At 48.5% G+C, this 13,892-nt stretch overlaps 1 protein-coding gene across 1 annotated transcript; it reads right to left on the bottom strand.

Moving 5' to 3' along the window:
• Positions 1-4,383: 4,383 nt before the first annotated feature.
• CRNN (cornulin) lies at positions 4,384-6,156 on the bottom strand. Its single transcript, XM_037371019.1, has 3 exons — positions 6,019-6,156; positions 5,360-5,682; positions 4,384-5,134 (listed from the first exon to the last, which is right to left on the bottom strand). The coding sequence occupies exons 1-3, from the start codon at positions 6,154-6,156 to the stop codon at positions 4,384-4,386; spliced, it is 1,212 nt and encodes a 403-aa protein (XP_037226916.1).
• Between the last annotated feature and the right edge of the window lie 7,736 nt (positions 6,157-13,892).

Genomic DNA, 13,892 nt, shown 5'->3' with positions numbered 1-13,892 from the left:
AACTGTCAGATTGCCTAGGTCAGAGCTGTTTATTTAATTTTACTAAGACCTGCTTGGCAGAAAGCAACACTCCTGTTGGAGCTTTGTGTCTGGAAACCTCAAAAGCCACCTCCTTCCTTCCTCCTCGCAGGATCCCCAAGCCTGTTCTCAGGTCCATCGGTGCTGAGATCTCAGCTGGGGAAGCTGTGCCGTGTCTGCCTTGCTGCCTCTAAACGTGCGCACACGCATCAACACATGCGCACACCTCTGCATACAAAATCCCAGGTTTTGGTATTTCTTAGAGAAAACATTAAATTTCTCCAATCTGTTGATTTGGGCTGCAAGCTGACCCCTGACCAAAGGTGGGCACAAAATCTGTTGCACTCGCTCATTTTCCCTTTGGGAAGAGCTGCCTCTACACATGGACACACCAGGACAGCATGCAGGTGCCCGAATAACATAAAACAACACTTCACTGGACAGGTACGCTAAAGACTTGGAAAATACTGTGTCAGGAATGACGTTGCCACCCGCCATGAATCTATAGAAATAACATCTCCTTGCCCACCAGAGGGTACATTGCAGAAGGAGTGACTTACCCAAATCACCAACGGGATCAAGTGGGATTCCTGTGAAGCCGTGCGGAGTGATCGGAGGACTGGAGTGCTTTTATAGGGTCCTTGATGGAGCTACAGAAAGGAGACACCCTTTGTGGACATTGTCCTGATTCATCTTTGGCCAAGCCCAGCTGCACCTTCACGTCCTCAAACGGGTTATTTAACTTATCATTCCCTTACCTATCATTTTAACCCAGAAATAGCAGTTGCCATGTGGCAATTCAGGCACTGGTTGGTTCCACCTAATCCAGATTGTAAAGTCATTTTACAGGCTGATTTTATTTCAGATTTAGAAAGATCTACAGCAGCTATAAAGCATATATACACATTAATGGGAGGGTGTATTTTGGTAAAAATGTGCGCCTGCATAGGTATGAATTTATATATGTGTAACACACACACGCACACATGAAAATTGTACCAGAATGAAATTTTGACGAGGGGGACAGAAGGTAGTAGAGCTCGCTGTGTGGACAGAGATTATTTTTGTTGTCTTTTTGTGCAGTCCCTTTGGCACCTTGTGCCTGAGGTCAGTGGGGTTTGGGTTTTGGTCTGGCTGTTGCTCACAGAAGGACAGAAGACGACCTAAATGCTACAAAAATGGTGAAATGCAGGCTCACAGCAGTGGCATCCCCAAATCCTCCAGATCTAGGCTTGTATGGTGTCCTTGTAGAGTGTTTTATTTTTGGTAACTTCTTATTAGGGAGCTTTTTTGTTATATTATCCAGGTTTTTGTTGGAAAAAAACCAACCACAAACAGAACGTTTTTAAATGGTAAAGTTTGCAAAATGAATTTTTGCACGAGGAAATGTCTGTTCAATAAGCAATGACTTTTCATTGAGAAAAATCATGATAAAACATTTTTCATATTAAGTCTTCCATGAATGACTCTCATTTCAACTTTGCTTGATCTTTAATTAAAAATAAAAGCAGAAACCTCTCTGCTGAGAGGTCGATTCATGTTGAATCTTCATCTGGTTGCCCTAGGCAGCTCTCGCTGTAATTACCTCTACAATCTTTCTTTTTTTTTTTTTTTAATCTTTTAACAGTAAATTAATTAGAGACAACTGATTCCTTTATTCACCCTTAACTCTCCCAGGACACAGAGCAAATAGAGAAGATACCAGCCGTGCCACCTGGGCCCCTGCTTTTGGTTTTGGAGGTAGGATGCTGCCTTGACGAGCATGACGGAGACATTGCAGAGAGCCTTTGGAGCATGAACTTGTCACGCAGCCTTGGGTGAGTGGCTCATCTGGCCCATCTGTAAGGTAAGATCATACTGGGTGTAGGAGCCTAATTAATTAGTGCTGGTAACACCTTGAGGATACTCATACAAGTGCGTATGAAGGATTGTTGCTAACCATACTTCATTTTTGAGCTTTTTTTTCAAGATTAAATTATACTTGTGCAAATTATACCCCACCTGTGGGATAATAATACCCTTGGGAAACTGTAATTTTATGGTGGATTGGAGTTATTATTAAAATTAGAGTATTACAGTGCGGCTTGGTGTCCTGTAACAGTCTGTAATCCCCCCTGCAGGGGCTGGGGCAGTGTGGGATGGTTGGGTGCCATGTAAGCCACTGGGTAGAGTTCGGGTATCGGTGCAGGAAAAAACGTATGTCGTGCTTTGGCCACGCACACACCGGCACGCTCGCCTGCTTTCCCATGCTTTGCTGCCGTTCCCAGGTCAAAGCAAGGAGTTTCAAAGCACGTTCTTGGTGGCACTGAAACCTTCATTTCTCCAAGGGCTTGGTTTTCCCCGAAGATGCTTTCCTAAGATGGGACTTGGGTAGGTTTTTAAAAGCTGGTACCCAAGAGGGTGGGCTCCATCCTTCTGCTTCTCACCCAACCCTGTGCCCATCCCCACCACCATTTAATTTGTTGACCAAAATTCTGTTGTATTTAATCTTAGAGGAACTGAGCTCCTGGTGTGGTGGATAAAAGGTCTTTTCCAACACCACCCAGGCTTGCAGGACTCTTTCTGTCGGTGCGGTAATTTTCATGTTCTCCTTAAAATGAAACAAAAAAACTCCTCTTAACTTCAAAAAAACGATACTCCTGATGGCAAAAATAGTGTTATTCAGAATAAAGCATATGGTTAATGTGTTCCTAATGGGACTCTGTGCCTGCCTGAACCAGGAGGTCAGATTTTTATTGATGCTGCAAAAGGTGGCAGACTACAGGTTGGGTCTGGGGATTTTAGACCCTGAGCCAAGAGCTAATAAGAAGCAAACAAACCTCTAACTGAGATGTATTTTACAAGAACAATGGAGTTCTCTGGAAAATGAAATGTTTTGAGGAATGTCCCGGGTAGAATGGGGTTTTGACAGATAGTCAAGATTTCAGTCTTGACTCTCCCATTGCATTCCGCAGCTGTCATGAGGTAGGTCAGAATTTATTATTGCTAAAATGTTTTATCAGGCGTAGAGCAGACTGGAGTACTTTGTGTCTAATACATTTAATTCTGACATTAACACCTTTAAACCAGATCATTTTTGTCATGCACATTCTGGGGATAGTTTTGAAACGCTGGTTTTTCTGATTCAGCGCTTAGCAAATTGTGAAATTCTGGGGTGTCCCAGAGGAATGACGTTTTATTTTCCAGTGAGGTCTCTGTGTGCTGCTTGTCACCGGCCACAGAGCAGGAGGTGCGTGTGCATTTATCATGTGCTGATTTTGCTGATAGGTCGCAAGTGAAAGATAGCATGGTGAAAAACAGGCTGAGCATCACCCTCCCTGCGGGATGCTGAGTCCTGCGCCTGCCTGGTGGTCCAGCACGTCTGAATCCCCTAATAAACCCCACCGACTTCACCAGACTGCTCATGCCCTCAGTTACCCACATTCCTATGTGCTCGTCTGGACAAGTGCCCAAGGACCTGGTACCCCAAATTGTTTGAACTGAATCTGGCATTGGCTCCATTTGTGGATGGTTGGCATGTCAGCCCTTTATCTCTGCCCTCCCAGTTGGTGCTGGGACTGGACGTACGCAAATCATCATTTTTCCTGTGTTTAATACATCTCCACTCCTTCCTTTGGAGACTTGTGTAGCTAATAGGGATTTTTGATCTTCATAGCATGCTCCACATTCCCCTTGCTTCTGAGATTATTATTAAGGGAGGTTAAATAGGACAAATCCCTCCCATTCAGTGTTAGGCAGCTGTTTATTCTTTTCACAGCAGACATGAAAAATGCCCAGAGCAGATGGATGCTGTGAAGAATCTGTTCAGGTCGGCCATGCTGTTGTGTTAATCCAGACTTCTACCCTCTCTGAAGACATCTCTCACAGGGATGTCACATCCCTTCCTACCGGGAGCAATCGATTCACCTCGGCTAAATTGCAGAGGCAGCTGAGCAGCAGCTCCTTTAGGCTATCCACCCCCAAGACACACCTGCCTCTCTGCAGCCATCCTTCCATCTGCACCCTGGAGCAATCTGGCCATATGTCATGCAAGGGATGGATGCTCAGGTCCTCCGCACCACACCGTGGCGACCTGGCTGTTTGCTCAGAGCTGAGCTGAGGGCATGCTAGTAGCGACACACCGGGACACTGCGGTTTTGCCTTCAGTTTTATTGCTTTGCTTACACAGGCAGCCTAACACAGAGTAAGAGGGAAGGTCTCTAGCCAAGCATAGCTCAGTACAAACCAAGGGCCTGAAGCCTGGGGTTGGTAAGGAATTGGACAAGACAGAACGAAGAGAAATGCAAAAATCAGAGTGGGACTGGACAAAATGCACCTCCTGGAAGGGGGCAACAGCCTTGTTTATACAGGGGCTGGTCTCAGCCTTTACTGCTGTGGTGGCCACTGATACAGAGACTGCAGGAGCTGTTGCTCTATAGCAGGTTGAATTTGGTGATGAGCCTCTTGTTGCTGTTGTGCTGGACAAAACGGAGCCTCTGCCCAGCTGCGCTCCTGCTCCAGCACCTCGGATTCAGGGACCTGATGGCAAGCCGGGTCATGGCACATTCCCTGGGGCTTGGGATCCCAATGGGATCTTTCACCCTGCTGTGGGGGCAGCAGCTTCTGGGTCTTGCCAGGGTTGGGGTCCTGCTGAAGGGCCTTGAAGACCTGGGTCTTGTTGTTTGGGTCTTTTCCTTGTGTCTCAGAAGGGAAATTCAGGTCCTGCTCTGCTGACTCTGCCTCTGGGCTCTGATGGTGGTTTGAACCCTGTCCTGGCGCCTCAGTTTCTTGGGCCTGTTGCATTTTTGGGTCCTGTTTTGGTGTCTCAGCCTCTTCAGCCTTATGGGTATTTCTGTCCTGCTCCAGAGTTGCAGTGTCCAGGATCTCACCTCTCTCTGGATCCCCTTCTGCTGCTTCAGTCCCATCATCCTGATGAGTGTGTTGGTCCTGCTCTGGTGACTCACCCTCCTGGGTTTGATGGGTGTCCAGGTCCTTCTTTGATGTCTCACCCTCCTGGGTTTGATGGGTGGTCAAGTCCTGCTCTGGTGCCTCACCTTCCTGGGTTTGATGGGTGTCCAGGTCCTGCTTTGATGTCTCACCCTCCTGGGTTTGACAGGTGGCCAGGTCCTGTTCTGGTGTCTCACCCACTTGGATTTGATGGGTGGTCAGGTCCTGCTCTGGTGTCTCACCTTCCTGGGTTTGATGGGTGGTCAGGTCCTGCTCTGGTGTCTCACCTTCCTGGGTTTGATGGGTGTCCAGGTCCTGCTTTGATGTCTCACCCTCCTGGGTCTGATGGTTTCCCTGGTCCAGCTCTGGTGTCTCACCCTCCTGGGTTTTATGGGTGTCTGGGTCCTGCTTTGATGTCTCACCCTCCTGGGTTTGATGGTTGTCTGGGTCCAGCATCTCAGTATCCTGGACCTGGCTGTTAACACCCTGCTCAGGGATCTGCTGGTTGTGGGAGACCCTCCCTGCTGTGTGTGGCCCCAGCAGCTGCTCCCCACCTGCCTCCTCTTGCACTGTCAGCTCTTGCCCACCTTCCTGCACCTGGTGCTGCTGGAGTGGCTTGTAACAAGCCTTGGCCATGCGGAAAACCAGGCTGAGCAACTCACTGAAGTCAACCCTGCGGTTGCTGCCATCCTCCAGGAAGTGCAGCACCTTCTTGACGGTTTTGGGGTCCTGGGGGTTCTATAAAGAGACAAATGTTGTTGGCAAAGCCTGTGAGCCATACATGACATCTCTTGAGGAGCACCCGAGCAGCCTCAGGGCAGAAATGCAGCCCTACGTCCTGACCCCTCCACGGCTGGTGTTGTTCCCACACTGAGCTCTACAAGCTGGTGGCACTGGGAGAATGACCAGCCTCTCCTCTTCTCGGCAGATCCTGAGCTTCGAAGGCATCTGTGCCTTTCCTGGGGCCAGGCATCCTGCACGCCCGCACGGCAGTGCATGGCTGCACCCACCCCACCGCAGCCCCGACCCCAGCCCTGCAGCCAGAAGGCACCAGCTGCGGGGCCGGATCCTCACCTCCATCGCATCCACGAACTCCTGCTGGATGAGCTGCCTCAGCTCCTCCCTGCTCAGGGCGCCGCAGTCGCCGTTGCTCCTGGCACACACGTAGAAAGCAGCAACGATGCCATTGATGTTTTCCTGGGGCTGGGCCATCTCCCTGCAAAATTGAGGCAGCCTGTGAGGAAAACACAGACAAAAAGGGGCTTTTAAAAATTTTTTTATTTGTTTGTTTGCTTGGTTTTTAGAGAAGTTAAACAACACAGCTGGACAGGCAGAGAGTGAAAGAAGAGCCAGAGAAGGCCACAGATAAAATGTTAACGCTACAAGGAAAAAGAAAGAGTGAGCAAGGAGAACCTCGCAGGAGAATAAATTTGAGAAACGAAACTCAGCTGCAGAGATGGCTGGTGTGAGGACCAGCAGGTGATGGCTGGAGAGGTGAGGGACAGCAAGAGATGAAAGGCTGAGGGGACACAGTGAGAAAAAAAAATCCCTTTTAGCTTTCTCTGCAGCTGGGCAGAGCTGTGCATGGAGGTGGTCTCTAACAAACCATGGAACAGTGTAATTCCAGAGCTCTTTTATTATCATTTTTTTTTCCTTTAGGAGAGCTCAGCCATGGCAGCTCCAGGGACATCCTCATGGCCAGAAGCTCCTGCTTTCCTGTTGGTAGCAAAGTCAGACAGCGTGAAAAGTCTGTCCAGGTTTACCTGGGCGAGGAGCAGGAGCGCTGAGCTTTGGGAGCGCGGTCTGGAGCAGATCAGCTCTCCGGCGTCTTATATACACTTCAGGATCACAGCCTGCATCTTCGAGAGGAGACACCCCTTCAGCAGGGTGACCCGAACCGTCTGTCACCCAATTACATCGTCATGCCTCCGTCTTCGTTTGTCTCTTCCTCATTAACCTTTGCTTGGATGCTTTTCTCCAGAGTTAATGCACGATCCTCCCTAAGCTTGCCCCACCTGCAGACACATTTCAGAGGAATTTAACAGAAAAGGCTATTTTTACCACTGGAGTATTTAATTCAAGGTGATGTCCAAGCAACGCCCGGGACTCTTGTGGTTGGCAAACGTGTTCTGTGGGGAGACCCCCAGCGACTGACACGCAGGGGAGGAGACGCTCGGGAGCGTTTGCACAATGAATACAGCGAAAAGAAAACAAAGGAAGAAAAATGAGGATATTGTGATGACAAGGTTAATATAGTTCTGTCTAGAAACTCCCTCTAGATCCTGACAGGGAGGTAGAAGCGGGGAAAGAAATCTTTTCAAACAGTGCCACCAAGTGGCATTTGGGGTGGGACAGAGGGGTGACACTGTCCCAGAGCCAGCGAGCAGCTGGGGGCTGTGGGCATAGTGGGCTGCAACCACCCAGCTACCAGGTGGGGAAACTGAGGCACAAGGACTTAAACGCCTGGCGCTGCGTCCAGCACCGCTCCCCGCTGCAAACCTGTGTCGTTGTGCCGCCGTACTGGGGCCCAGTGGGTTAACTGGGAGCTCCAGAGGCCTAAATGCTGTTATTGCTGTTTGCTCAGGAAAGTAAATTTTATGTCTCCTTATGCTGCCTTATCACCCCCCAGATGCTCCAAATGTGTCGTGACATGAAAGTTGTTTTGAAGAACGACTTTTAGGTGTCCTCACTTTAGCTTTCTATTTTTTAAAGGTAATTTTCTTGGCCAATATGTGATGAATAAGAAAGGCTGGAAAAAAATATATCAGAAATCCAGGTAGCTTTTAAAGTATAAGGTGTTTTGGGCACAGAAATAAAATACATCCAGTTTTGTACCAAAAAAAAAGCACTTTCAGGGAAATGTCCTGGCTTGCTCAGTGCCTGGTGGGGGGGAATGTTAATGGGTCCCACTTTGTTTCTGTGAAATCCTTGCAGGTGTGCATGGATGGGCTGGGAGAGGACAACTACGGGAGGCTGCAGGCTTGAGGGGGCTTTGCTTTGGTTGTGTGCTGAGTCCTCTTGATCTCAGGGCTCCTTTTTTTTTTTTTTTCTGGCTGGTTCTTCCTGAAAACATGCCCTTTCTTTAAGCTGAGAGGTTTCTAATATATCCCAGTTTTAACTGTCAGCCCAAGTGGCTTTCCATTTTTTTTTTATTTTATTTATTTCTAGCTATTAACTTTTATATCACATCTGCAGGGAAATGCATCACTTTAACACCATGGCGTGTTTGCTGCTCACCTCCTCATTAAGCTGCAGTGAGGGTGGGGGGCAATTACTGGGGGGCACCTTGGGGAGGTAGAAGCGTTTAGGGTGTTCTTGCTGCAGTTAATTCTAGTCAAACCACCCAGACCCTGAGCAGGGCGGTTTCTCCTCTTGTAGACAATAACAGGTTTATGTCCTACAGGATTTCATGCACGCTTCGTGAAGCAGAAAAGGTTAGAGGGTCAAATGATACCTGAAGAAGTTAAAACAGCCCTTTTAGCAGAGCTTGCAATAAATTGTTGAATCCAGGGGTGAAGGGCAGGTGCTTCTGAGGCTTCTGCTAACAAAATCACGTGAAACTTCACTGGTGCTGCCTGGAGAGCTGTGAAATAGGAGGGGAGGCTTTGCACAAGCTCACACCTGTTTGCAATGATGATGGTGGTTGTGGTGGGGTTTGGACAGGATTGGGATGGGGCTGGGAGGGGTTGCTGTTGCTCTCTGAAAAGGTTTAGGAAGAAGCTGATCTTCCTAGGAGCCCCTTGGCAATATAAAAGCAGCATTTGTGTAGCTTTTTACTCTGAAAACTGCTTTTCCAGCAGAGCCAAATGGCTTAATACAATTAGCTCGTGATGCCTTTGGCTGAAATAATGTTTGAGCTCTAATTTCTCTGTTTTCACCCAATGTCAAAAGGAACCAGCAGCCTCCAAGGCTGTCATGGCTCCATGTCAGGGATTCCCGGGCACTCCAAACCCTTCAAGCCATGCTGGTACTGGAGGGGCATTATTATAACCACCGCCACCTAAATTTTGGGGCAGGAGGGGTAGTGCCTCACTTTAGTGTGAAGGATCACTCCTTCCCCTGTGAGATGCCACCTGTGCTTTGGAGAAGATTAAATATATGGGGAGTTTGCATTCACAGCAGCCAAAACGCACGTTAATCAGGGCTGGCTGGCCAAGGTGGATTTGCTATGGAGGTAAGGGGCATGGTGTGGTGGAGGGGGGAACAAGTCAGCAGCACTTTATTTGACAAATTCTGCTAATATTCACCGATCTTGGAGGTGTTTTTGCTGAAGGGGCTCCGGTTTTGGAGCTCACTGGTAGAAAATGTGCTGGGGCACAGGGCAAACCAGCTTTCTGGAGCGGCAGAGCCTGTGTTCAAGCTGGTAAAATGCTCTCTGGTGGCTTCATGTAAGCAGTTTGATTGCCTGATTTTATCCACATCTGTCCAGCTCACTTTTTGTTCTGTTTCTTGGGGAAAAAGATACTCTAAGCACACTAGTCTGTGTGCTCACGCGAGGGGCAGCTGTGCTACCAGGTTCTGTGGGCTGTGGGCTGCACAGCTGGGATGGGATAGAGGAGTGATGTGCATCAGGGCTGGGGGAAGCTGGAGGTGACATCTGGCTCATGGCAATGCTGGGACTTTGGCGTGGGCGTTTGAAGCAAGGTTTGGGTTAGAATGGCAGAAAAAATGTTGTGGAAAATCAAAGTGTGTATGGCTAGGTAAGAGCTTCAAAATAATTTAGCAGCTGTTATTACCACCGTGGTGATTGCTGAAGATCTACAACTTAAGGTGTATTTTAAAGTGTAAAACTCCAGGTAAACTAATATCACTTAAAATCCTTTTTTTTTTTTTTAAAAAAAAACCAACTCAAAAACGGGTGCTTTTTCTCTTCTGTCTGAAGACCTTGTAGATCTGGGAAACTGCTTAGCCCCTTGATTAATTGTGAGGGAAGGAAGAAGCAGATGGGGGAGGTGTTGGGAGGGAAGGGGGCACAGGAAAAGCCTTGCCAGGAGTTTGGGGGGTGCGATGCACATGTCGGGTAGTAATGGCAGGGACTGGTGTTGGGCATCAGGACTTGGGGGTGTTTGAGGTCTGGGGCTCAAAGGGGGTGGGAGCTGTGTCGGCACAGTCAGGTTTCTCAATGAAAAATAAAGCAGAAAATTATTGTTTATTCCTGCATGACTCTGTTCCTGCTGAGCAGGGAAGAGCAGACACATAGTTTAGTGCTGACGAAGGAGAGAAAGTGCGGCACTGAAGGTTTGATGTGAGGAAGCATTTAGAGATGGATTTTGGAGAGCTGGATGGCTTTGGGGCTCCATGGATGGGGCTTGCTCCAGGAGGTTGGAAGGAAAAGCAAATGCCTGGCTGGTGCCTGCACTCAGCGCGGCTGTGGGACCCCACGGTTTTATCTGCGGCTGTTGCCTTCTTAACGCGCCTCCTTTGCCTTTTCTTCCTGTTGTTTCCTTCTTCCTTTTGCCTGCAGAGAGCTGAGGGCAGGTTACACGGAGGTTCAGGCTTAACTTTGTTTTCTTGCCTCATTTTCCATACACGAGGCAAGGTTCCTAAACTTTCCCAGGGCTGGAGCCCATTCTACAGAGAATTTTATCGCTACATCTATGCCATTATCAGGAATTAAGCTAATTGGAATAAAATGCTTTGTTTTCCTATGCTGCCTGGGCATTTCAGCAAGTTATTTCTGTTGCAACCTTCTTTATTGCTAATTCATTGTGACATTAAGAAGTGTAATACATCAGCTTTTCTCTAATACATGTTTCCACTTTTTTTACATGTTAATGAGCATATTTAACATATTTCTTCAGAGATAATTGGATTCTAAGTCTCCCTGTGGTAATACGCTGAAAGCCAGCTAGCGATGCCTTTAATATCTAAAAGACTTTTCCTGCATTTGAATAATCCCACAATTAAAATTAGGAATTAATCTCTTGGCTGAAACAAGGCTTTTGAGGGTATTTTTCTTCTTTTCAGGCAGTTTTAATACGTATGTTAACTATACTTATGGAGAAGTTAATTAAACGCTGCTTTTGCATTCGTACCCCAGAACTCACAATGGGGCGCAGGTATCTCAGATTATCTTGTTCCTGCTGCCCATTGATCCGCCTTGTCAAGGCAGGATTTTTTCTGTGCTTCATCTGCTCGTAATTTACCCAGCCAGCTGTTTTAATTCAAAACATAGAAGCTATGGCTGAGTAAATTATTTTTTCTGAAGGTGCAAAGGAACTCACAAGTTTACTTAAACAGTAAACTTACCCAACTGTGGGTCTGGAAAAGGAGGGGATGATATGTAGCTAGCCAGCACAAGGAGAGCACATATGAAATTCTGTATCTCATTTTAAACAAATCTTTAGTAATTAGACGTTAGGAATAAACCCAAGATGGAAATAGGGCAGGGAGGAAGGTGAGATGAGATTATCTTGTGTTTACTGCAATGAAGAATTATTTCATCGCCCTCCAAAGGCACCTGCTTTTCACTGTCAGGAGGAACCCTGGTGAGGCAGCAGGCTGTATGACAGTCCTTCAACCCAGGTGTTTGGGACCGCTGTTAACTGACAGGCAATCAAGACAAAATTAATCATGCAGCTACTACTCATTACATCCATCCCAGAAGACTTCCAAGTCCTGCTTTTTTTATCCGTCATCAGAAAATGAGCTTTGACACTGCCTGTGTGTGTTTCTTGCCTTTCAGCTTCTGCAAGCTACAGCAGGGAAAGTCCTCCTGCCTTCCTGTCCCGCACGCCAGCAGAGGACGCTCACACGTGTGCATGCATGCTCACACATGTGCATGCATGCTCACAGGTGTGCATGTTGCTGTGGGTGCCCAGGCCAAGTGTGTGCATGCACAGACACACCTGTGTGTGTTTGGTGTGGGCAGCTGGGACGCCATCCCTCCCACCAGCTCTGCTGCCCACATCCAGACCTCGCTCAGACGCGCTCCCTGAGCCAGCCACGGGGTTTAGCTTTGGAAAAATCATCTTCAGGGCAGAGCTCTGACCGTGAACCTGCTTTTTGTGGTAGGGCTCAGAGGCTGGGTAGGTGTAGCAGCCTAGCTGCGAGCGCTCTTCTTTGATTTTATTTCCTTCCTGTATCACACTGACCTCGGAGCCGTCTCTCCTGCCACGTGTGTGGACCACAGCTGGGGACGGAGGCAGCAGCAGGTCACCTCTGCCACCCGTGGAACTTGCTGTCTTCTCCCAGGGCTGTCAGCAGAGGAGATGGGCTGGGACGGGCTGGTTGGCTCAGCTGTGGTCTCTGTTAGCTTGTTCCACTTGAAAGCTGAGGATTTGCTGGGGACCTGAGTCACCTCTTGTGGCCATGGTGGAAGTGAGTCACGGGCTGCACTCATTCCAGCTGCTCCCCTTAGTGGTGGGGACAATTTTGGTGCCTTTGCCCGTTAGCTTCTTCACTGCCCAGCCCATCAGCAGGAGAACTTCAGTTCCTTTTGCCTAACTTGCAGCTTCCTCTAGAAACAATTTTGGCCAGTGGCTTCAAGTCTTGGGTTTAGTGATTTCTCAGGTGGAAAGCTGCTTTCTGCTGTCCTGAAAAGCAGCTCTGGCCACCAAAAAGTGACCACAGGAGCATCGAGGGCAAATGGAGAGGAAGCAACTAAGTGCTCCGGGGTGGCTGTGCTGCAACAACGGGATCATCGTCTGGAGCAGAGGGTGGAAGGGTGCAGAGAGGACGTGTTGGGAAACACGACCTGATGGAAACCCCACCAAACCCAGCCTGGCAGCGTGGTGGATCTGGCTGGGCAAGGTGCTGCTGGGGAGGAACAAGGCGTTGTGTCGGGCTGGCAGCCGAGGACCGGAGCGGGTGCTCTGAGGCAAGATGGAGCTTGCCTGGCAGGGACACGTATCTGGCAGCGCTCAATGAAGCTTGTGCAGGTCTGGAAGCTGCTTGCACAAGGCTTGTGGGGTGGCAGCAGGGGAGAAGGCAGGTGATAAGCAGGCTGATGCAGCTTGTCCTGCACTGGTACAACTCCTGCTTGCCCTGCCTGCTCCCCTTCTTTTTTTTCCAGAGATGTACAGACAGGGAATCACCTGCTTGCTTTTTTTCATAGAGGTTCTTCTTTCTCTAACCTGGCTTTCCCAAGAAGTAAAGCTTTTATGCTCCTGCTTTTAGTATCCTAACCTATTATTTACAAGCAAATTTGACACAGTGGCATGGTTCAAATGCTAAATCTACAACTTTCATGAAAATTGGTGGAGACTTGGTTAATGCTCTTCTAGTAGGACTGATCAGTTCTCCCTTCATCAGGCTGTTGGACACAGGACAGACGGTAGAAACCAGGCTCTACCAGTTCTGCCTGTGGCCTGCCTGGTTTAAGAGCAATATTTCTGTTTGTTTACACTGGAAAGGCGGGCGCAGAGGAAGGTGTGCTGGGCTCTGGCAGGCTCCCAGCCATCCTCAGAACCTTCTCGCCCAGGTGTACTTCTGTGCTGAAATTGAGAGCTGTGCCCTGCTTGAAACAGGGACAGACGCAGCCCACGGGCAAAAGTCACCGGGTCCTGAACCCAGCAAGATGCTGGATGGGAGCCTTAAAATCAGAGGGGAAAAATGGGATGAAGAAATACAGAATTCAGAGCCAATGTGGCAATGGCTGAAGTCATTATTCTTGTTAAGTGCTTCATGTGTGTTTTGAAGAGTTACTTGGATGTGCTAAGGGGTGCTGACCTCCCTGCCTTTAGTGAAGGGTGGGATGATCATTTTAACTGGACTTCTCTGTCTCATCCCTGTGTCTGGAAGACCCTCTGGAACTGGTGACTCGGGTCAGGAGAATGTGGACTCCAGACTGACACTGCTCACAAGTGCAGACGTGCAGCAGTTGACCTGCTCTGAGGGATCGGCTTCCTAAAATGACTCACCTGGCTCCATGGAATAAGTAGCTCCAGCCCTGGGGAACTGCTCATGGTCCTTCATCTCTGTACCAGCTGAGAGGTCCATACGCAAGC

Source organism: Falco rusticolus, chromosome 19 (genome assembly GCF_015220075.1).
Source record: "Falco rusticolus isolate bFalRus1 chromosome 19, bFalRus1.pri, whole genome shotgun sequence".
Classification (NCBI taxonomy): Eukaryota; Metazoa; Chordata; class Aves; order Falconiformes; family Falconidae; genus Falco; species Falco rusticolus.
The sequence above is the reverse complement of the archived record's forward strand: the minus strand, read 5'-3'. Positions and strand labels throughout refer to the sequence as shown.